The 24115-nt window shown below is 43.1% G+C and overlaps 1 protein-coding gene across 1 annotated transcript in view; it reads left to right on the forward strand.

Moving 5' to 3' along the window:
• LOC147685060 (uncharacterized) overlaps window positions 1-23335 on the forward strand; it is a 75831-nt gene extending 52496 nt beyond the window's left edge. The window contains exon 4 of the mRNA XM_086939753.1: window positions 22122-23335. Within this exon, the coding sequence (XP_086795879.1) occupies window positions 22122-23128 (1007 nt within the window). The 3' untranslated portion in view covers window positions 23129-23335. The remainder of the gene's footprint in view (window positions 1-22121) is intronic.
• The last annotated feature ends 780 nt before the right edge of the window (window positions 23336-24115 follow it).

Raw genomic sequence — 24115 nt, forward strand, 5'->3', positions numbered from 1 at the left:
AAGGTATTTACCATCAAGTCAGTAGCCCCCTCCTTGCTCTACCTGAGGTTGATGGGAGCCCATCTGTTTGGAACAAAAACCCGTCTAAAAATATTGGCTTGGTTGCCCATGTTTCTTGAAAGCATAAAAGGTCTGCATCTTGCCAGTGGGCACCCCAATCTGGATTGCTCAACTTTGAGGAAACACCTGAAGTATTCCATATGGGTATTTTTAAAGTGAGTGTGGAGCCATTTATTACAGCCTTCCTGTCTTGACTGTTTGAATAGGCTTTATGTCCTGGGTATATACCGTATTTGCTAACTTCCTTAGCTGGGTCGTAGCTACCCATGACAGTAAATCAGAGGATTCCGAATTTACCAGCCGGGTTAAGGGCTCAAATCTATTTGCTAACACCAACCCATTTTTCTCTAAATGCCCTGACTTGGTGATGCCTGCTACGCCCTTGGTTGGTAGACCAATGGCCTTTTTTGGTGGAACTGAATGAAAGCTATAGAAATGCTCTACCGGTAATACAGAAATCTGGGAAAAAAGAGGAGATTGGTCTGAAAGTAGTGTAATATGGACCGAGTGACATGTTTATTATTGAAATTTACCACCACACAATCCCCCTGGGTTGTTTTAGGAGAAGGGCCCACACAACTCACCCTCCTTAGCATAATGATGTGTCTGGCCAAGCCCCTAGAACCATCAACGATAGTGGCTTGAGAGTGCAGGCAGTGGAAAGATGTGTCCATCTGTTGCACAGTATCTTCCCTTTGGCCATCCCTAACCAGTGGAACATTTGTCAAAACCAGAACCAGAGGGGACACTGCGGGAGGTAGGTCCAGTATCGAGTTTGAGTCCCGGGACTGTGCTAGTCGGCCTGCAGTTCACCCGCTGTCCTCAACGTGTCCTTGCCACCCCCTCTGTTGCTTGTGACCCTATTAGGATCTATGCTAGGGGAGATAATGCATCTTGCTGCCCTAGGATTTACAAACTGCCTCTGGATGGATAAAGGTAGTAAATGAGGCAAGGCATTGGGCATGGAGAGACTGGAGCGAGGGCAAATATGGTACTGCAGCCTGCTCCAATTGCCCACTGGGGGGGCCAACAGGCCTTCGAGGGGGTGGTGGGGCTATAGATGTTTTGGAATTCATGATGGGAGATATAATGTTATCCAGTTTCTCCTCAATTTTCTCAAGTCTACCAAGGAATGAACCAAGCAGAGCCTTGACCAGATTTTCCAGCTTATTCCAGTCAAAGTCATAGTTTTGGCTGATGGCAGTTCTTAGCTCTGGGGATGAGTTTTTTTCCTCTCAGATCCCATGGTAGGCCCTGTTTTGGCACTTTGGAGCTTCTTGTAACAGGTTGGTAATGCACTATACCCACCTTTTCCTCTTAGCAGCAGGTTGTGGGAACTGATCCAACTGTACCAATGAGACGTTACAGCTACAGGGGCTAGGACAGGGGGCAAAGCCTCATGGGGTTGCCTAGCCGTAGATACAAGTGTTGAAACAGGAGGTGTCTGAGAAGTAGCCTGGGGTATCCCAGGAGCACACCTACCCTCCTCCAGAGATAACTGGTGTTCAGTCAATTTGATCTCGTATGAGAGTACATTTGCAGTCCTAGATAGAAAGGCATCTAGGGCAGTTGATGTAGTCCCCTCGCCTTGGTCGTTTATGGTCTTTCTCTTAGCCATCACTGGAAGTCGCCCAATTGAGTCCTGAGAATTCTTCTTTTATTCTTTTCATGCCTATCGAGGTGGGGCCCAGTACAGCCTCCTTCGGGCTCTGATGGGTGCAGACGGGCCTGCTCTTTGCCCGGGCTTTGCCTGGGCAAGCCTGCGTGCACCCCACACTGCAGGAGAATCCGCAGGCTGAAATACGCCTCCAGGCGAGTTGATGATGAGACTGGTGTGCGATGGCCTATTAGGGAATGGAGTCCCCTCGCTCCACTCCTCCTGGTCCTGGCAAAAGTGCAAGTGCAGTGCTGAGTGCCAATTTCCATATCTACAGTAATCTTTTCATATAACTGTGACATGCAGGGCCAGACTGAGAATGCAAACCAGATCTGGCAATACAGTTGGACAGGCCCCAGGGTCAGTGCTATGTTAAACACATACATTGAGATACACTTATAATTGGCACAACCTACCCTATACATCCCTAATAGATAATGGGGGAAGGGGATACAAATTACCTATAAGTCCCTATTATATAACAGGGTATGGCAGCTTAGAGGCCTGCAGCCTTTCTTGCAGTTGCATGTGTGCACTGCTGAGAGCCTGAGGTCACTTTAAAAGCAGTCCTGTGTTGCAGCACTGCTTTTAAAAGTAGAATTCACCGCAAACTCAACTTTGGGGTATGGGCACTTCACTTTCACAATTTTTTTTTTTTTTATAAAACCATGAAATTATCTAAAACAGTACGTTAAACAAAAGGAGGCCTAAAATAATGCATTATACAGAAAAGTGACATGATTATCAAATCTTGCTTAAAAGACTCATATACGATACGTAAAAAAGATTGTGTATTAAAAAAGTGGGTATATAATAAATCTTTAAAAAAGGAGGGGAGTAAGCCCGGGATCCCAAATGGGTTGGATGGGCCCCAACCATACATACTGATACACAGTACAATCACATTGTGAGCCAGTATTAGTTAATCATTCCAGGCTCTGAGCCTCATGGCTGATTTAAAAAAATTAAGGGAATACCTTACAGTGTTACCAGATAACATTTGTAAAGCAATAAAATCTGGTTGCACCTGCCCAAACTCCAATTTTTTCAAAATCTGAATAATATTTTTTTTCCAGGGAATCTTGTAGTAATTACAAAACAGAAAAAAAATAAGCATGTCCTGTGGAGACTTACCATTGCATACATGGGACCTTAGGCTCTGACCTCTACTACACCCACAAGGCTGTGTCAACAGGAGGTGGAAGAGATCAAACCAAAACCTGACAATAAAAAACTTTTGTTAAGTACTAAGAGGCCCTAGGAGATATGGCTCAGTCGATTGCACAGTTTTCAAGATAACATATCTGCGGACACTAGATTTCTTCAACTCACACTCTTCCCTATCAGTTGTCCTCTGGCTTAAAAAGGTCTCCCATACCCAGCCCAGGTCTTTCTTATTCACTGAATCTGGGTTGGAGAATAGGTCAGCTCTTCCCAGCCTCCCATGGCAACTCTTTGATGTGATGGGCATAGTCAAGAGCCATAATCAACTTTAGGATCAGTTTACTTACTGTTGGTCCTTGATTCAGCTAAAGCTTCAACCACAATATTAACGGGTGAATGGCCAACAGATTGGAAAGCTAGGGCACACCCAGCTCTTCATGAGCCACTAAGTTTGAGGTTCCCTGGGGAATGCACAAATGACATTTCAAGAAGTTATTCTCAACTACTTGTAGTTTCACCATGGCAACATAGCTCCAGATTTCACTGCCATGGGAGACTTTAGTAATACATTTTGCCTGGTATATTTGCAGGAGTGCTACAATCGGTCTCTTGACTAATCTTGAGATTAAGTTATAAATGCCCATGTTAGCACACAGTAGATCTCCTCTCTTTCTCTACTTTAGTAGCCCCCCATTTCATCTTGTCATCTATCAGGACCCCAAGATAAGAAAAGGTGTGTGTGTTGGGAACCAGGGCAGATCCAACCATAAACATACAATGCTATCTTGTGCTAGGTCCCACCTGCATCACTTCGGATTAGTAATCATTTATTAACAAGTCCAAATTCGCGATAAATGAGGAAAGAGTTAAGCAGTAACTGCAATACTCTTGCGTTGCGGGCCATGAGAACCACATCATCCGTGTAAAATAAAACCAGCAGACCACGTCGACCAACCTGAGGATAATCTACCTCAGTCTCCAATAAAACCTTCTCCATTTTGTTAACGTATGAGTTAAGCAGAAAAGGGGCTAAGATACACCCTTGACGTACTCTTCTTTTTATAGAGAACTGACAGGAGACCTTGAGGTCTTATGAGTAATGAATGAATGAATGAATGAATGAATGAATTCTTTTTATTGTTTGATTACTTAAAACCATTACATTAAAAACAGAATACAAGGTTACAAAGTTACAAAATTTAAAAGCAAGGGAGTTTGTGCCGCTCTGGGGGCTGGGGTTATGATGAGTAAGGTTTGTATTGAGGCATGGGTCTGCAAAGTCACTATAAGGGCAGGCCCTCCGGGACCATCAGCAAGGATCGTGTCTGGTGAATGAACTTTCCAAAGGAGGCCATGTGCTTTACCGTTGTCAAGGTGTAAAGATAGATGGTCGCCTCCTTTGCGGTGCGCGTTCCCCTTTGCGGTGCGGGTCTTATGAGTATCGAACCTCGGCCTTGGAGTTGCTATGGAGGCCCTCTAAAAAAACCAGCATAGCCTGCCTGAGCTTAGCTCTGTTCACGAGATCAAAAGCGGATGACAGATCTATGAAGGTCAGATAAATGGTACCAGAGTGGCCACCGTGTATTTGTTAAGGATCAAATATAAATTAAGACACTGGGCAACAGTTGACAGTCCCGGATGAAAAACATACTAGACATCGGTTAGAATATCATTATCCTCGGCCCAGCCTGTTAACCTGTCTAGGAGGACACGACTCACCACCTTGAACACCAAGTCCTACAAAGAAATTGGTCTATACCAATGGGTGCTATCTCGATTACCCTCTTTGAAAACTGGCACTATAGTGGAGATAGCCTAAGAGCAAAGAGGAGCAGTTTTAACACAGAATTATGAACAGCTGTGAGGACAGATACCGGAAAATTCAAATTGGGTTTATAAAGATCCGGTGGAATAACGTCAGGACCCGGTGCTTTGTTATTAGACAGCCCCCAATACCTTTCCTAACCTCTTCTACTGAGAAAGTCAGGGCATATTTCTCTGCCACTAAACTGGGAGATCTATTTATGTTGAGGGGACACTGAAACATTACCTCAAAAGGCTTCACCCATTCCTCCTCCGTAATGTTGGCCCCCACAGCATTACTTGCATCCTCATTTAAAAAAGGGCTGTTTATTATGATCCAAAACTTGCTGCTGCTCTTCAAACTGCTGGCCTCAATCTACTCCTCACAGGTTTCCTCCTTCAGCCCTACCTTGCGCCTGGCCGCCAGTTCTGCTTCATACACCCTTCAACAGGTCCTGACAAAAGCGAGATATTCCATGGGCTATTACCTAGTGCTTTCTTTAATTTCCTGGCAGCACTGGAGCAATCAGAGTCAAACCATCTGGTAACTAAAACAGAGGGTCACCGCGCAGGGGCTATGAGAAGGTCTGTATTGTGGAGACGATGACCTTAAAAGCTTCTATAATGTTGCCCGGTACCATTGACGGGGCTGTACACAATACTAACTAATTATCACACAGGGCGGTTAAGGATTTGTAGAATGACTCCGGGATTATCTGGGCCCATTTTACCCTTTTTCCTCCATCTGTTGTTTTTAGTACCCCACTCCTCCCTATGCCCAAACTGGGTGCTAGTATATTCCAGCTGATTTGAACACATAGGGGGTTATGGTCACTATGTACGCTGGTCTCAATGGTAAAACCTGAGATCCATTCAAGGAGAGGCATTGATACAAGGATACAATGAATAAATGAAACTCTTCCCCACCCAACAAACAACAGATTAAGACACTTACTGCAGGGTTCTAATGTACACAAAGACGAGGATAAATAGCATTCCTGTAGTATGTAAATAAAGGAATCACTTGTGCAGTGTGCATAAAGTGAATTCCCTTCACACATGTGCAACCCAGAGCGATGAGTCTAGTTATCCTTGGGTCTCTGCATTGGTGGATGTTAAAATCCCCGGCAATCATAACATTTTTGAAATCTTCATTGAGCTGTTTCCTTGAAAAAAGATCCCCTCAAAGATATATTACCCTCACCCTGGGGACAAGTGGATGCATTATTAAAATTCAAAAGACCCAACCTACAGGACCCCTTACACAGCAACGACAACTGTAAACAGAGGTTGATCATGAACAGCATTGATACTTGGCACTCTATTGCTAGGGATACATGGATCACAAGCCCACACTTAGATCTTCCTGAACTCGAGTAGCCAGGACAAAAAAGGACTTCTAACCCTCCAACAGGAAACTATTCGTAATTGCCCATGTTTTCTGCAGACAAATCAAATGAAACCTTTTTTATGAATCAGATCCATGAGGGGTCAAGAAACTTGTTGGCCAATCCAGCAACATTTCATGAGATGAAATTACAATCCTTTCCACCCATGATGTTGCAGCCTTGCTGAGGAATGTCCTGTTGAATATTTGGTTTCCCCATTTCCACTGGACCAACCCCTCTCAGTCAATCACAAGCATCCAAGGTGCTCAAAGGTGCTAAGCTATTAGATAGCTCCAGGAGAGGCAGTACAAACATCTGCCCACCTTGAGGGGCTCAAAAAGTGTGGTTACTATTGTTCCAGGGCGCTAAAATGTTTGAAAGCATTGATGAAGGGAGGGTAGACATTTACCTTCAAGGCAGGACATCTCTGTTACTGATCATGTTGTTCCAACCAGATGCCTCAGGTTTAAAAAATCTGAGAGGAAGGGCCATGATGGTCGACTTGGTGCCAAGGGAGTTACAGCTGGAAGATGAAGCTAAGATCCTTTCTGCAACATGTGGTCTATTAAAGGTGATGATAACAAAGTCTCCTTTGTAGGCCTTTTTGGACCTCCCGACCCAGTTGACCCTATGCACCATGTTGAAATATTTTCCCACCCTTGCACCCAAAGCAGTGTTACACGGACAACCAATGAATTACTTTATTCTTCAATTGAGAAAAGTCATCCTTAAAACGTAGAGAAATAGCTGGCACATTCTCCAAGACCACAACATACGGCGTTGATTCTGACGGGAAATGTAAATTAACTAAATTCTGATTAGAGCTACCCTTAACACGGTCAGACATTTGTTCCAAGGTAGGTGCCCTTTCCGCAGATCCTAAACTTGAGCCTAGTTGATTCTGTGAAGGAGGAGGGGCTGTAGATGCTGAGGGCAGTTAGTGGCTGTCCCCAGTAAAGGCTTTGAAGATGGCGGTGGCTGCTTCCTATGTTTTACATGTGGATCATCTGTTGAGGTCCTCAATGCCTCCTCCCTAGGTGTGATACATTATTTAGGGTCATTGAGGTGAGTCATTGAAAAAGTTAATCACATTTTCAGTCCAATAATTCCTGTAAAGAGCCCTGAAAGGATTCCAGTACGACCACCATGTCTGCCTTTGAGATTACTTGCTCATTCGGTGCTTTTGACAACATCCCCTCAGCCCTCTGCCTTTTGTCCCCTCCCCCCAACAAAAGCCCTTCTTTTTTGTGCGCAAGCCTATACTGGCTGCTGCCCCTCCTCTTGTCCTCCCTTGTGGAGCTGACATAATGGCAGCTGATTGGTTGTTGGGGTGAATAGCTTGCTCCTGGGTGGTAGGTAATTTAACCCCGTGTGAGTGGGTGACCAATATAGTAGATGAGAGTGGTATATGATGACCGACCACGCAGCTAGCCATATCCTTTTATTCTTGCGTTAAAGATCTATTGAACAGTCCTGGAACAGTTTCAGGGATCAGCAGCATCCTAGGGGAACTTGAAAGAAGATGGTTGATGGGGAGCGGGAGAGGCACCGAGTCACCAGCTATATCTACTTATCAAGAACTCCAGCCGCCCTTTGTAGGAAAGAGTCCATGGTCTATTGTGCCTGTAGCGTCCCTCACAGGCAGCGTAGTCACCTTACTCTTCCCCATAGCAATCCCAGACTGGATTGATGTCTTCTCTTTACTCTCCAGCTGTAGACAGACAGTGTACGTGCTAGAGACTGGGGTAGCTCATGAAAAGCCAGAACAGAGACTGCTATGATGATAGCACACAAAGAAACAGGATGGGAAGGCTCAACATGCTGTGTTGCCAATTCAACCCAAAAATGTCACCCGGTCGCTCAGTCACAGAACAGTGGGAGATAAGCAGTTAAAATATAGCACAGGGTACACCGTCCTTCTCTACCTGCTCCGTGCTGAACAGGGTAACCGGATTTCCCAGTCCTTTTTGATCCTCCTAGTGACACTGCATACCATGGCTGTTAAACAAGTGTGGAAAGAGAGGGACCAGGATGGAAGGCCCAGCCACCCTCGTCTGGTCTCTGCTTTCAGCAAGTGGTGTGGGTGTGCACCCAGGCTCCTCCTCCTTCCTCCTTTCAGGGTATTCTGGGACACCGAGTCCCCTTGCCAGCATTCTAAATAAACGTCCCCACTCAATGTTTGCTGCCCGTCAACCAGGCCTCTGTGTGTGGTCTGCAATGTATGATGGCTTGTAATGCCTGATTAGTGCAGTTGCTGGTGCCATTGTTGGTACTAATATTGGTGCTGAGGCTGAAGGCTGAAGCCTGGGGGCTGGCGGTGGGCTGAGAATGTAGGTGATAGAGTGAACTGCTGCAAACTGCCGCTGCAGAGGGAGGTTTTTACCCTGCTCCTTACTCCCCTTTCTCACTCCCAGCTCAGTGTCACAGCCCCACCCAAAATCTATTTAGGGTCAAAGCCAGTTGCAGCGAGCCCCCCCCCCACTCTTCCCAACCAGCCAGGGGAGTGCGAGCTGCAGGGGGGTCTGATTAGCAGCAGAAACTAGGTGGTGCTCCAGGCATGCACAGACCTCGGTCATGATGACTTCTCCACTGCCGCTCTGGCCCCTCCCAGTACCTTGCGGATGGATGGCCGGCCAGCCAGGGGCGTATGGACTTCCAGAAGGCTGACTAACAGCATAAATTAGATGGTGGAAGGTTCCAGGCAGGCACAATGAGCAAACTGACTTGAGCCCATAATGATTACTCTGCTGCTGCTCCACCCCCGGTGCCTCGGGACAGATAGCTGGCTAACCAAGCTGCTTGTCTTCGGGGCCTATCCACGGCACGGCGCAAACACGAATGCCACTGTTGTTCCCAGCTACCACTCTTCCATGCATACTTCCGATTCTACGCTTCAATACACTTTCTCAGTCCCCTTTAAAAGTAACAATTACCCTTGTTTTGTACATTGTGGATACCCAAAAGGTCTCCCCTAGAGGCTCAAGGGGTTGTGGGTCATGTAACTATGAACAGGGTCCCTATAAAATATGTTTTATAAACCCTGAAGAGTGAAAGCTGCCCATTTTATTTTTCCCCAGTGAAAGAAATTCACTACAAAATCAAATTTGGTGTTGTGGGTACTGTGAAGCAATAACCAAAATTGTTTTTACATATTTGAACAACTCCAGGTCTTCCCTATATGTTCCAGTGTGGGGGTACTGTAGTTATGAGCAGGGGGCTTAAAAAAGAGGTTTTATAAATGTTGGCGAGGAAGAAATTGCACATATCATTTTCTCCATTGAAGATACTTGGCTTCAAAGGCAATATTTTATGGATGAATAACTATTGCTGGGAAAGTAATAAATATAATTCAAAGATTTAACAGAATGGTAATGATAAATCCAACAGATTACTTTTGTGGAAATTATCCTAACTTGTACAAAAAAGAAGTTATAAGACTTTCTTACCTGTAAGCCAAGGAATGCCAGAGCAGGGGGTTGGACCATAAAGCTTCAGCTTCAAAGGAACAGGCCAAGCAAGCTTGTCAGTTAGGACCACCCCTTTCCCTGCCAGATTGGAGGCTTAAGAAAGGAATTTACAGATGTGAGTGGGGGGAGTTTATGGAAATAAGCCATACTCTGAGTTTGGTTTAGTTAGCTCTGCTTTGATGAAATTTCAGCCATGACGGATTTTGAGAAAATAGTGCTTTCAGGGACAAGACTCATCCACACTTTGGAGGAAGTTGTCATGCTTTGTGGTGTTGCCCTGCACCTCATTGGACAAGGGGGCTTCCCTGCGTGTCTCCAGAAATCACTGGATAAATATATGAGAGGTGCAGAGCCTCTCAGTTCTTTTTCCAGCAACTACTAGAAGAAGGAGGATTATCCTGCAGGAATCCTGGTGTACACCCCCAAGGACCTGCCTGGTGAAGACTGCTGCCCTTCCCGGCACTACAGCTCTGAGGACTTTGCTTTGCTTCAAGAATAAGTAACGATGGACGCCCTGCAGCTAAATATTAGCAGAGCTTCACTGACCCTTCACCAGCCAGAGTCCCCTTCCTGGAGTGTGTCCAGTGGCATTTTAATGGGTTGACCAAGTGCATTGTTAGAAGAGACATCTAAACCTGCCAAGGACCATTGAGGAGATTCTAAGCCCTTGATATATGTGTTTTGGACACTCCAGAAGTTTGGGATGGTTTGGGAAACTTTGTGATAAAAGTTCCAGGAGCTGACCAACCTGACCGTGAGAGCCAAGCTTGCCACTTTCAACAGAGACTCGGCCCAGATTCCAGGGTTGTCCTGCGGAAGAGCTCTGGGGGTCCGACCGCCAGAGTTTGACTGGCAGCTCCCTGAAAGTCAAGCTGGTGAACCCTCACGGAACCTGGAGTTCTGTGTGGCCCTCTGCAGAAAAAAACTCCAGAAAAGATTCTCAGTCCGAAGGTAACATTTTGACTGTTGCCTACTGCTAACTGTGGGTGGAGAACTCTGCTCTGCATGCGGAGTGTGCAGAGTTTTGCCTACTCTGCATTCTGCGAAGAAAGCAGAGTAGGCAAAACCCACACACTTTGCAGCGGAGCGGAGTTGGCCTGCCCTATTATTGACAATTGCTGAAGTTTTAAAAAATAACTTTAAAGCACCTTACTTTATCTGTGGCGTCTGCGGCATCCCCGTCTGGCCTCCTCCTCTCTTCATCTTGTTCGCAGTGAAAACTGCGCATACGGGGGCGCCGCTCATGCATATTTCTAGCGAGAAATGCGCATGTGTCTGAGTTCGCCCACCACCCTTTTAGTACAGTGGTCGCACACTACTACCTTCATATTTTCCCATTCCAAAGCTCTTGATGATGCAGTATCTGTATTCTGTTTGAAATATTCTGACAATTGTGTAGCTAGGATTTCCCAAAGGTACCTATCTTCCCAGAGAGGCATCAGGCCAGAAAAGCCGGTCCAAACATCTCCTATTCAAGACCCAGGCATAACAGGCTATGAACCAATATATACTGCCTCAATTATTACATTTGTGATGTGCGGGGGCACAAATCCATGGAGAATATCACGCTATTTAACTTCACACAGAGATCAAGGATTGGAGAATAAAAAGATGAGAGATGAGTGGCTTGGTTACGCACCCTTCATACATCACAGAGAGTCCAGTGTTGCCAACACTGTTGCAATACTTTGATGTGAGATGTTGTCTGTGTCCCTGGAAGGGTGGGATGGGACCTCTGTGGGTGCACATGTAGTGTGCTACTAAAATCACCCCAAACAACCATAGGATATCTACCCAGCCACAGGGTGCACAGACCATTTGCTGAGGAAAATTTGCTAAGGGCCTTGGGTGCAGGTATATTACCTATAACTAAAGGGACCTGGACTAATCTGCCTTCAAAGAATCTGAACCCGTCCTCAGGGCCGAGAATTGATCTATGGACACTTAAGAGGATCCCAGCTCATATGCAGATCAAACGGCCCTGGCAAAAGAGGAGTATTCTGTGCTGAATACCTGGCCAGTCCAGCACTTTTGTAATCTATCCTCCACCTCTCCTACTATATGGGATTCCTACAAAAGTGCTATGTGAACTTTGAGGAATTGCAATAGGGAGTCTATTTTGTCCTTTTTGTCAGGTGTACCATGCCCCGAAATGTTCATGTCACAACAGTATTAGTGTAAGGAGCAATCTTTAAGGAGAATAAAGGTCAGGAGCCTTGCCTTGCATCCACTTTTATGATATTTCAACACACCCAGCCACCCCTCAATATCACATAGAGACTCTGGTGTAAGGAGGTAAACATAAGAATAGCAAACAAAAGAAAACAGTGTCAGAACAATATAAACTAGAAGGAGCACTCCGTAAATGACAAGCCACCAGAAGAGCTATAGCCATCGTGGATGTTCTGTTTGGGGGAGTGTTGGCACAGTACCAATTAGGACCTGCACTCATCTTAGAGCAGTGGTGAAGTTGCAGAGACAATATGAGGATGCAATGTTTCATATTATGGAAGTTAGAGAGCTACCGTGACCCAGCCACTCTGGTGACACAGGTGATAAACAGAGATGTGAAAGGAAGAATACACTGTCTCATGATGCCCCTCATAAACTGAGAGTAGGGATGATGTTTCCAAGTGTTCTGTCTTGATTCCACACAGAGTGACAGGTAGCAAAAGTTTAAAGAAGTCAGTGACAGCTTCGGGTACAACTACTGTGGGTGACTAAACTAGGTTCATCCGAAGATTGAGGGTTCTCACTCAGATGGGACTCTGGAGAAGAAAAATATGGGGTATGTGATAGATCTTCATGATCAAGGAAGTGAATGAGCATGAAATTATGGAGGTAAGGGATTTTTGGAAGTATGCTGCCACCAGCAGGGCCACCTGTTCATAAGAAGGAGGGTGGGTTCCATGGCAACTCATGTTGTGGGCTCCCCTAAAAAGGTGGCAGGCTCCTTCACCTCGAAACCCAGTACCCTGCAGACTGGATAGGTGGCCTCAGGGGGACACCCTGATTTTCAACCCAGTTCCAGGCCACTGCTGGGTCAGATACAATTTCAAATTCTGCCCATAGATAATCTTGAGATGAGCAGGGAATAATGAATACTTGGCTCTGTGTTCTCTGAAGTGCCTCTTAACCCCCAGAAATAAATTCTGGATTTACAGTGCCATGGTAAAGTCAGGGAACAGCATTTTTCAGCAGATGTCTTTTTCAATGTATCACACCTGACCTGCCGCTCACACCCCTGCATCCTTGTCTCAGTAATGCAGGCTCCAGACCTCCAGCAGGCATGATGGAACCCTAGAATCTGGTGTGCTCTTTCAATCAAGAAGGAGGAAAGTAGATAATGGTGTGAAACTCTTGGAACCAGGACTCAAAGAAGTTCCCAGAGTTTGAGCCCTCTACAGCTTCCAGCATACCAGTGATTCCGACTTTTTTGTGCTGCAAGCACCCCTCGGCATACATCGCTCTGCACTTCAAGAGGTGAATCCTATCTGTAAGGGACTGAACCAAGTAGTGGAGGTCCAATGTGGAGTTCTATGATCGTATTCTCCATTTGGACACCACCTGTCAACTTGGGTTGGTCATCACAGAGGAGATTATTGTCAACAGTAATAGTGTCAACTTTAGATTCCAGTAAGTTTTCATAATTTCAGTGGCACTCAATATTCAGTCAAGTTTGCAATGGTCTCAGTGGGGATTGGGGCAAGACTCACAATAGGGACTATCTCAAGGCACCGTGCACCTGCCAGTGGATGCCAGAACCTAAGGGGTCATGGACCAGGGGACAACAAAGAGAAAGGACAGCCGAGCCAGGCAAATGCAGAGTGGGCACCCACAAAGGAAACAGAGGTCCCTGATGATGGAAAGCAGAAGTGAATAGGTGGCTTCCAAGGAGGGTCAATGTGCACCAGGTTCTGCAAGAGGTTGCAGACCCTCTTTCCCATATGAGGCCAGGTGTGGGGGCCGAATGAGCCGTGTGAACCAGGCCCAGCAAATAAATTATGCTTATGGGGTTCAATCTGCTGTTTCTTTACCCTGGTGTATCAGTGACTGCACAGGCCCTGCCCTGTGACCAGTTAAGCATGCATATCAAAACAACCAAGGGCTTTGACTCTATTCAGTGAGGCAGAGTCCAATGTACCAAACTAACAAAACAAGTGTCAGCACTGAAAACTAAATTTCCTAAATAATTTTTGTCACAGACTAGAAACGTCAATTTTTAATCATGTAGTTGAATTAATCAGCATTTGGTTTTTATTTTTCAATTTTTGCAAAGGAATGTACAAAACTTTTTTACAAATATGTGCAGTCAACATAGACAAACGACGTCAGTAAACAAATACAAGTGCTCCACAACAAAGTTACATCCACCCTCTTTCACAATCTCTACCTCAATCACAACCAAATTCTCTTCCCACACTTTCAACATAAAGATGACAAAACATGCATATATTTGTGCAGACAAAAACAATCATAAAAATTGTGATGGTGTCTACGTAAAACTTTTTATAGTAGTTCAACTTTGACAATCATATCTTGATAAATGGCTACGTGAAACCTTAATCACAAACAAAATAAGCCACTATATAGTCATGACTTGTACACTTAGAATACACCAAAACAACAAGGGCCTTGTTGTTTTGGTGTATTCTACGTTGTAAAGTGAGCTTTATTTCATCAAATTCTTGTAACAAGAAGTGTACAAGTCATGATTATATAGTGGCTTATTTTGTTTGTGATTAAGGTTTCACGTAGCCATTTATCAAGATATGATTGTCAAAGTTGAACTACTATAAAAAGTTTTACGTAGACACCATCACAATTTTTATGATTGTTTTTGTCTGCACAAATATATGTATGTTTTGTCATCTTTATGTTGAAAGTGTGGGAAGAGAATTTGGTTGTGATTGAGGGAGTGATTGTGAAAGAGGGTGGATGTAACTTTGTTGTGGAGCACTTGTATTTGTTTACTGACGTCGTTTGTCTATGTTGACTGCACATATTTATAAAAAAGTCTTGTACATTCCTTTGCAAAAATTGAAAAATAAAAACCAAATGCTGATTAATTCAACTACATGACTAAAAATTGACGTTTCTAGTCTGTGACAAAAATTATTTAGGCAATTTAGTTTTCAGTGCTGGCACTTGTTTTGTTAGTTCAGTTAAGCATGCAGGCAGCATACCCTAAAAAGGGATCAGCAGGGACTCAGGGGCCAGGCTTGAGAAGGCAATTATGGTGTGACGGTTGGTGGAGAATCACAATTCTCTCTGAAAGGCCCAATACAGTAGTTTCCAGAAGCGGCTGTCTACCTGCCCAGGAGAGCATGGGATATACCCCCTGGGCATCCCATTCCAGAAGCTCCAAAATCTGGGCTCTTTGCAGGTTAGTGCAGACCTCCAGAGCAGAAGGCAGGGAGAGTTGAGTGAATTTAGGCCCTCCATTGCACCAGCTGCCTTCACAGAGCCTATAGAAGACTGGGCACTGCCACGCCAGCACTTTGTGAGCCCTGCAGGATGGAGGGGACAAAACAATGGGCCGTAACCCACCCTCACTGTGTTGTCATCTTGAAGAGCCCCGGTACCCCAAAGCATTCAGGGCACTCTGCTTCTCACCAGGGTATTAGGCTCACCAGGAGAGGCACTGGCCATTTCCAGTCAGGCCAGATGTTGGTTTAGTGAAGAATCCACTGGGCTCTCTGTGAGCTGCTTAGGCCCACCACAAACATTGTATAATGGATGGAGTGCTAAAACTTTTCAACTGCTCACTCCTAGCCACAGATCTGAGTTTGATCCATCATTATTTTGCTTACTATGACACTCCAATTAGTCTTGACCCTGCTCCTCATGGGAACAGACCAGACCAAACTGCCTGGCCAGGTCCTCCCTGGACCATAAAGAAGCATCCTGGGAATGGTTTTGGGGTTTCACCCCTCAGCAGCCAGGCTGGCTTTAATCCAGTGGCCCAGCGAGCAAGGTACCCAGGTATGGGCATACCCATGGCCACTTAGGGCAAACATGCCAAACACAATAAGATGATGGATGGAGTGCTGAACCTTTTCAACCGCTCATCCCCAGTCATAGATCTGGGTTTAATGCATCCTACTTTTGCTCACTATGCCACCCCAGTTCAGACCCAGCCAAGTAAAATTCAGTCTTGATCCTGCTCCTCATGGGAACAGACCAGCCTGAACTGCCAAGCCAGGTCCTCCCTGGACTAGAAACAAGTATCCTGGGATCGGTTTTGGAGGCTTGACCACTCATCAGCCAGGCTAGCTTGAATCCAGTGGCCCATTAAGCAAAGGCCCACTCCATGGCCCACTGCCTGCTGCAACTGGTGGTGAGGCCTTTACGACTTTGACGCTCTCCACGCATTTGTTGGGGCACTTCCTTTTTTTGCCTTGGGTGGGTTTCTGGGATTCTGCAGTGTCGATGCATGGAGGCAAATGGATGACCCAGCACTCGGGGATTAATCTAGATGAGTGAGCAATAGGCAGGGTCCAAATCACAGCACAACTGCCATGTTGAGTTGCCAGCCAAGCCCCATCTAATTCAATTCATTACATGTATTTGTACATTGACTAGCACAACATAATATACCCAAATATAACCCATCAAAGCCCATAACATGGCTCAATGAAGATTGCATGGCATGACACCCCACAAAATAAAATCCAATAATGGCATAGGAAGTGAAACCAAAGGAGAACTGGGCTTATCAAAATAGCATCAGGTTTGAATTTTAAACTATATGGTTGACAACTGTAAATAAAATGGCCACTTTAACAGGCTGGCAAAAAAGAATGAAACAGCATCTAGCCCCTGATTACAAATAGAGAACACGTTTCATGTTTGCGCAGTGGTCAAAGGTATGCCTGATGCATATCGAAACAGTGCATACTATTACAGAAAATGCAGTGTCCCCACTGCAAGCACACACTTGTGCCTGCATTTGGAAGAGAGCATTAGTAAAACGTGAATCCACTGTTTCAAGCCGGTGGTCCACCTTTGCTTGTGACAAACCTGGCATGCTGGAATCCCCATGCAAGTGGCTACAGTTTATGGCTGCACCCACATGCATGCATAAACCTTTCCTTGTGGTTTTCTAGAACCTCTTTTGTCCTTGAGGTGCCTTCAGGGGACACGCTGACAGTTGACCACTTCTTAGTGCCAAACTGTCAGTGTGCATCTCAAACTCTTTCGTGCAACTGCCCCACATCTCTAATAAGGTGCGGGTTCATTGGCAAAAGGAACAATAATGATGGAGATGAGTGACCATTGCATTTAATATCATAATAAGGCTAACAATCATATTCACTGCAAATAATAACAGCATTGTTACTCATATTCAAAGAGTACCTGAACCACTAGTTGAAGTACTGATAGTAATAGTACTAGAGGTAGTAGTAGCTGTGAGTTACATCACTGTTTGTACTCTAAATAACAATTGCTTTAGTTATATTCCTCAATTGTTCTCATTTTATCAGAATCAGAAAGAGAGATTCTGCTTTGCCATGTCTTAAAAGGCATGTAATCTGCAAGTACAAAATGATATCCTGAGCACAGCGGTATATTATATGGTGTGTTGTGCGACCTCACTTTGTAATGAACCTACAAATCAATATTGGGTTCCACCAGGCTCCTTTACAAAACCTTAGCTCAACCCTAGATAGCTGTGGATAAGAGCTGTCAGGCTTTGTCAAAGAAACAAGTGCAAAGCATTTAGAAGTACCAAAACAGTTGAATATGAAAAAACATGACACAAAGGAAATCCAACACCAGTTTATAAAATCAGAACTTATTTATATGAAATGTAGACACCAAAATGAACAATATCCACAGGAGGGTTCCTGAGATATAAATTATTAAGTAAATAATTATTCACTGCTTCTAATTCAAATGGCAAACAATCATTGGCAACTACAGTTTTTTGTGCTTTGAAAACTTTTTCTCAAGTTGTAAATGAAATACTCTGGCCTGATATGGTGGCGAACTTCCGCAGGGGGTTAGTCACAGGAGCCAATGAGACTTGCAGTCAAAGCGGTCTCCACTTCATTTCCGAGTTCTGTGGGTTAACCACCATAGACTTCTATGGAGTGGTCCTCAAGCACAGGATGCAGCATGCTGAAGATGCTAAAGGATGTTGAGGATGCCGATAAGGTGAAGTAGGCTTTCTGGGGCCACTCCTCTGTGCAACATTTGACGATCAGGACTTGGTCTCCCAGGCTGCACTTTGGCAGTCAGCTCTGGTCTGGCACTCTTGGCTACCAAGTTGCCAAAGCAGGCTTCTTCAGCTTTTGTGGCCCTGAAGCTGCAATAGGAAGAGAACTAATTGTTAGTGTTACTCTTTTAGGGATGACTTTTTCTCAAGTAGGGCACCACAGGCACAGTCCCCTTTTTAATTGTCTAAGGAGCACAGGTGTAGTCTCAAGTATAGAAACTTGTGTGCAGCTGTAAACAGTCCCTCAAATACATTGGACAATAGTGGCAAACTTCTGGAGTTGTCATTTGTGCAAAACTTACATTCAATTCGCCTTTAGTCAAGTCAGGTTCAATACAACAATTTGTTTCATAACTTGAAGCATGGCAATAATGAGACAGATTGAAAAAATGAGCTTTCTGTATGTAACTCTGTAATAACTAAAGGAGCTACTAGCCTTTCTATGAGAAAAAAACCAATATCGTTTTGTACTTTCAGGACATGTAAAAAAACACATGTCCTACTTTTTAATATACTATTAGTGATCTAATACGCTTTATTCGACATTTTAGCCATAAAAGCAATTAGAAATCAAAAGAAAAAAAATTAAAAGATAAAAATATGAACAAGATAAGATATGTAGGCAACATATGAATTCATTCAGGTATGAGAACCGTAGCATCGCACCATAGAGGAATGGAACTTCCTAAAGCATACACAATAATCCAGAGTTCAACTTCTCAGTCCCCAATGTAGACTCGAAGTAAATTGCAAGAAAAACGAGAAGGACGACTACATAATACATCGATTTTAAAGGAACGGCTCTTGAATAGACAAAAATTGGACTATATCATTCATCATGGCCATTTGAAAAGATGATTGAAGTACTCCCAGAAATAAAAGTAGACACTTGTAACAACTTCTTGTCAGGTTTATTTCTTAGAGGATCCCATCCATCAACAAGCAGGTAAAGTCAGCAACTGCTTCAGTCTCTCTTTGAATCCTAACATAGATTCTACTGACATCTCTACAATTCCTATATGGCATAACTATATGATATGAATATAATTCCATCAATGACATATTACAATTCTAATGCTGCATAGTGAACAACTTTATAAGAAAGATAGGACTCCACGATTATACAAACAAGGTAATCAAAGACAGTTAAGTTCATTTAGTTCTCCCTTATTCCCCTGGCTCTAATTACCCAAATCCACCCCAAAAAATTGGTCAATAGCACAGGCATAAGTGAGCTTTGGGTCTGAACTGAGAAACTCTGAGTGCAACCCCACTGCTACAAGCCCTTAGTTGACTGCATAATGGTTTAATCCATTTCTTACAAGGGAATGATGTAACTTGGGCAGGCAAGACCAATCGACTCTGTAGAAATGTACTAATTGGCAATACAGAATCTCCAATTGAGATCCATTTTTGAGAGAATGTTTTAAGGGGCAGGGTGCCGACCCAAAACTGGAAATATAATTTCATGTCCAAGGGAGCAGTGATAGCATTCCAACATGGTTCTGACAACTTCCTGCTTTTGAAATCTAGAAATTTACAGTGTGATTAGCCGAGGCTGGCAGCAAGCATCATTAGCAACAAATCAGGACATTAATTTCAGGTATATAGAAGGCTCTGGAGAGCATGTCCTAATGAAATAAAAGCTGTGAAGAAGACCCAGGACGTTTCAAAATATTCATGGCTGGTCTTCGAACTATTGGTTGTTTCCATGTTTGTCAGTAACAGCCATGTTGATAGCTCCAGCAAAAACTAACAAAGACAGACAGCAGGAGCTGTAAAGAGAAGGGGAAGCCTCCATAATTTCTGGATCTCCCTCGGAGATGCCAAGTTACCTCTCTTCATTTGGCATGTCACAGTCAGAGACACACACATTCCAATAGACCTGATTGAGGTGGGAGACTCTTGATTTCTAAGCCAAAAATTGCCTTATTTTAGGCATCTCTCATCTAAAAAGGCCTCTGCTTGAATATAACCAGTGGGGAAAATGCACTTCCATGATTCTTTTCAAAATCTCCCATTTCTCAGTTTGAAAATGTTGCCATGTCTGGAGACATGATCTCAAGAGGATTCCCATCTCCTCTCATGGCTCGTGCAACTTCTGCTGACCACTGACATTGTGACCCTTGGAAGGAGGAAGGGAAAGGCTCACTGTTTTTCCTCGACCACCATCTACCTCTCACATTCCCTTATATCCTGATTAGAGCCAGAAGAAAGAAAGAGGTTGTGGATTAGGATATCGACATTTTGATAACACTGATCCTACACTAGTGTTTAGAGTTCATGGCCGCATCATTGTCTTCACAGGAGAGTTCAACAATCCAGGCTTCTACTGATGGAGCGGTAATTTCTTCTGGTAGTTTCTCAATGCAAAACCTTCATGCTACCTCTAATTTACCGCTCAAAAGGTGTTGGGCCCTTCACACCATGTATTACCTTCAGGAGACTTTAAATAAAGATGAACAGTCAAAAATGCAATTATTATTTTAAGCCAATAAAGAGAGTTGTTGAGTATTTAAAGGGTTTTATTTTCTAGTCAAAAGTTAGGTTTTTCTTTGACCCTTTATTCATTAGTAAAATATCAATCAGGTTACAGAATTTGGAAAACAGGAAAAATAGCATTAATATAAAACATATTATAGTCTGGATATAAGCATCACATGTAGAAAAGAAAATGTGGCTCAAAATATCAGTCAAAATTCTTAAAGAGTTTCTAAGAAAAATAGTCTTGCAAAGCTAATCAATAATTAAATAGTTTGCAAAAATCTCCCATAAAGAGAAATAAATGCATAAGACAAATAAATCTTTTCAGACCTAATTAATTAGTCAAAGCATAAACTTAAAGTTTAGCATCTAAATCTAAAAAGCCTTTCTCTCTGTTGCTCTTCTTCTGCATCTGTCTGTGTCTAAAGAGCAAAAAGGAGCGAGACAGTCCCTCCTTCACCAGACCTCAAAGGAATGTGGCCTGCAGTGCCAAAATATGACGTGCCAAGATTCGGGAAAAAAATCACCAGGGAACCCCCCACCTGACTCTCCTCGGACGCCCAAGGATGAATCCCGTGACAATCTCATAACTAACCCATAGAATGTCTGGTCTAATCTGTTCCTTCTCTCAAGAGCTCACACACCCCCCTAATGAGCCTAGAAGCCAAAGCCCCTCCAGAGAGGCTTTTATACTCTAATCCTTGGCAGACTACACAAAATGTTTCATCTTCAGGAAAACCTGTATGTGATTGGTCAGTCATGATGGCATGAGTTCTCACTACCGTGACTCATTCTAAAAACCTGACTTTACCAGTTTTAACAAAAGAAGCATACATGATAAAAACATTTTATAAGTTTGCAACAATTGCTAGGGAAATGTTTCTATAGTTTTCCTTCCTTCCTGCCATAGCGCAGCAGGACGGATACTTTATCAAACTGGTACATTGGCACAATCACAAGAATGTACAGTTCAAGATGTCCTTGACTCCCTCGTGGTTTGAGTCAAGCTGGTGTCTGCGCAAGCTCTCTTCTCTTTCAAAGTAAGCCATAGCCTTGCTGGTTTCACAGGCAGCCATTTAATGGTAGGCCCAAAAATAAAACAAACACGAATAGAATATTAATTTCATGTAAATTAGCCCATTATGTTTCCCAACTCCATACTAATACCCCTTATAAATGTTTACCTAGCCAAGCTATTAGTGTAAAGCAGCTTTTCTATTATTTATGACAACATGCAAAATAAATGTGCAACATAGCATTTTTATGCTTTAGTGTAAAGTTTAAAAGCACACACAGTTAATATAGCGCACACAGTTAATACAACACACACAGCAACATGCTTTAGTGTTTTAGATAGCTTTTCATGCAAAAAGCATTTAGTCCCCTGTGTAGTGTTCGGTGCATTATTAATTCACACACATTATAAAAAGAGGTGTTTTTAACTGAAAATATTTATCAAAATATGCAACAAGTCAAAGTCTTTTAAGACAGAAATAGTGAATTTTAGTTGCATGGGATGAGCTGGGAAGAGAGAAACACATTCTATTAATCTTCAATGCTAAAAGGCCACTTTTCTCTACATTGCAAAAACACATGTTAATTCAGCAAAAGCATTTCAGAGTGAATAGGCCTCACTTTCATATTTTTCATGTGCCATGTTTTTAACTTGCACCAAAAGGTGCGTGGCAATTTAAATGCAGTCTGTCTGAAGCACAAAAAAATAAACAATGCCTGACTGCAGATGAAATCTGCTCCATCACTACAACTATGAGACAGAGAGAGAGAGAGAGAGAGAGAGAGAGAATGCAATAAAAACACGAAAAATTGTGTTTGATTCGAATAAATTAAAAATATTTATTTTTCCATGTCTTCAACAGGTAAAATAGATGGAGAATATGACAGCGCGAAATTGGAACTCAGGATTATACTTTTGGGTAAAACTGGAGCTGGCAAAAGTGCAGCCGGGAACACAATCCTGGGCAAGAAAAAGTTTGCTTCAAGCTACTCTTCAAATTCAGAAACCAAGAAATGTGAAAGGCATGAACGAAAATATAATAACAGAAACATTGTGGTTGTAGATACTCCAGGTTTATTTGACACAGATCTCTCAGACAAGAACGTTGTCAGGGAGATTGGGCGCAGCATTACAGAGTCCTTGCCTGGACCTCACGCCATCCTGCTGGTGCTACAAACCGGCCGTTTCACAGAAGAAGAAAAGAAGGCTTTCCAGAAGATTCAAGATTTATTTGGAAGGCAAGCGGCAGAATACATGATAGTCTTGTTCAACGGAAGGGATCGGATAGAGAGTGATAATAGAACAATGGAGCAGTATGTTAATGAGGGCAATAGAGATCTTAAGGAGCTGATCAGGATGTGTGGAGGCCGATACTGTGGCTTCAACAACAGGCTAGAAGGAGAAGCGAGTCAAAAACAAGTAGATGATCTGATCAGGATGATTGACAACATGGTGAAGCAGAATGATGGCCGATGCTACACCAATGTGATGTATGCCAACGCAGAGAAGATAGTGAAAGAGAGAGAGGCCGAGCTGATAAAAGAGTACATTGACATGTTTGAAAAGAAACTGGAAACACTGGAGCAGGACTACAAACAAACGCTACAGAAAAAGTTGGACGAAAAGACTGATAGGATGCTAAAAGTGATCAAGTGTAACTCTTCGAAGTACAAAGACATTTTAGATCAAAAAGATGAGGATACAATGGCAAAACTAGAGAAAATCAAAAATAGATTGTGTAACCAACTTATTCATGCTCTAGAAAAGGAAAAGGAAAAGTGTAGACAAGACATCAGAAATGTCAGGCGTGCTGCTACCAAAAGTTCCATGAAGAGAATTCAAGCTGATCTGTGGGATAGACTAAGATAGAGTTAATATTGCAAAATACTGTGGTATGGTCAATATAGTGTTAGTATGTTTTATTATAAGTCGATTTAAGTAGTTGACGCCTAAAATGTTTCATTCAAGCTAAACTGCATGTTATTGTGTCAGTAATCAAATCAACGCCCTAAGTCCCTAATGAGTATCACTGCATCCAATATATAAATATATGATTTCAAGAAATCTTGCCTTCTGTTTTTAATGATTCGTTAACAAAATAACGCTCAGGCTTGCCAACTATCACTAGTCTGTGTGGTTGTTTCGATGAGGAGCTTTAAATACCCATGCCTGTTCTCTATTTGGGCGTCTTTAAGGACCACCTACAATGTGTATAAAATGCTTACTTTGGCTTGTCTTTGATTCCCTACGTTTTTAGAGAACGCAGAATATGAAAAGCAAACCTTAATTTTAGAATATTTTGCTCTCTATCAGACTTTTTTTTTAATTGAAAACTAGTGACTAGTGCTCCAAACTTCACTAGGACGTATGTGTAACTCATGACTGTCCAAACTGCATGTGTATCAAGAAGAGACTCAAGATCAAGACAGTGAGCTAGCGGAGCGCCTCCTGGGAAAGGCGTAATACAGAATGGCATATATTGGCTGCTGTAGATCACGAACAGAGTGCTTGTAAAATAAATTGTGAAAATATTGGGTTTATTAGTATATCAGGAAAAAAGAGCATCCTACTGCACACTGTATTGAATTGTATTGAAATTGAATTTATATAGCACTTATTACCCTTGACAAGGCGTTGGAGTGCTTTACGGCAAGTAGTACGTTACTCGGAAGCCCAAAGTTAGTGGTCTAGCCACTGGTTATTGGAATTAGTCTTGTGCTCCTAACAAAACTATTCCATGCATTTACTCCAGTTTCTTTGTTTTACATTGATGGAATAAATAGATATTGTTAGGCTGCAGGGATATGGTTTCAAAGAATCAAAGCAGGAGATTAAGACAGGTATGCAATTTAGAGA

The sequence above is a fragment of the Lissotriton vulgaris genome, chromosome 10 (genome assembly GCF_964263255.1).
Source record: "Lissotriton vulgaris chromosome 10, aLisVul1.2, whole genome shotgun sequence".
NCBI classification, from domain to species: Eukaryota; Metazoa; Chordata; class Amphibia; order Caudata; family Salamandridae; genus Lissotriton; species Lissotriton vulgaris.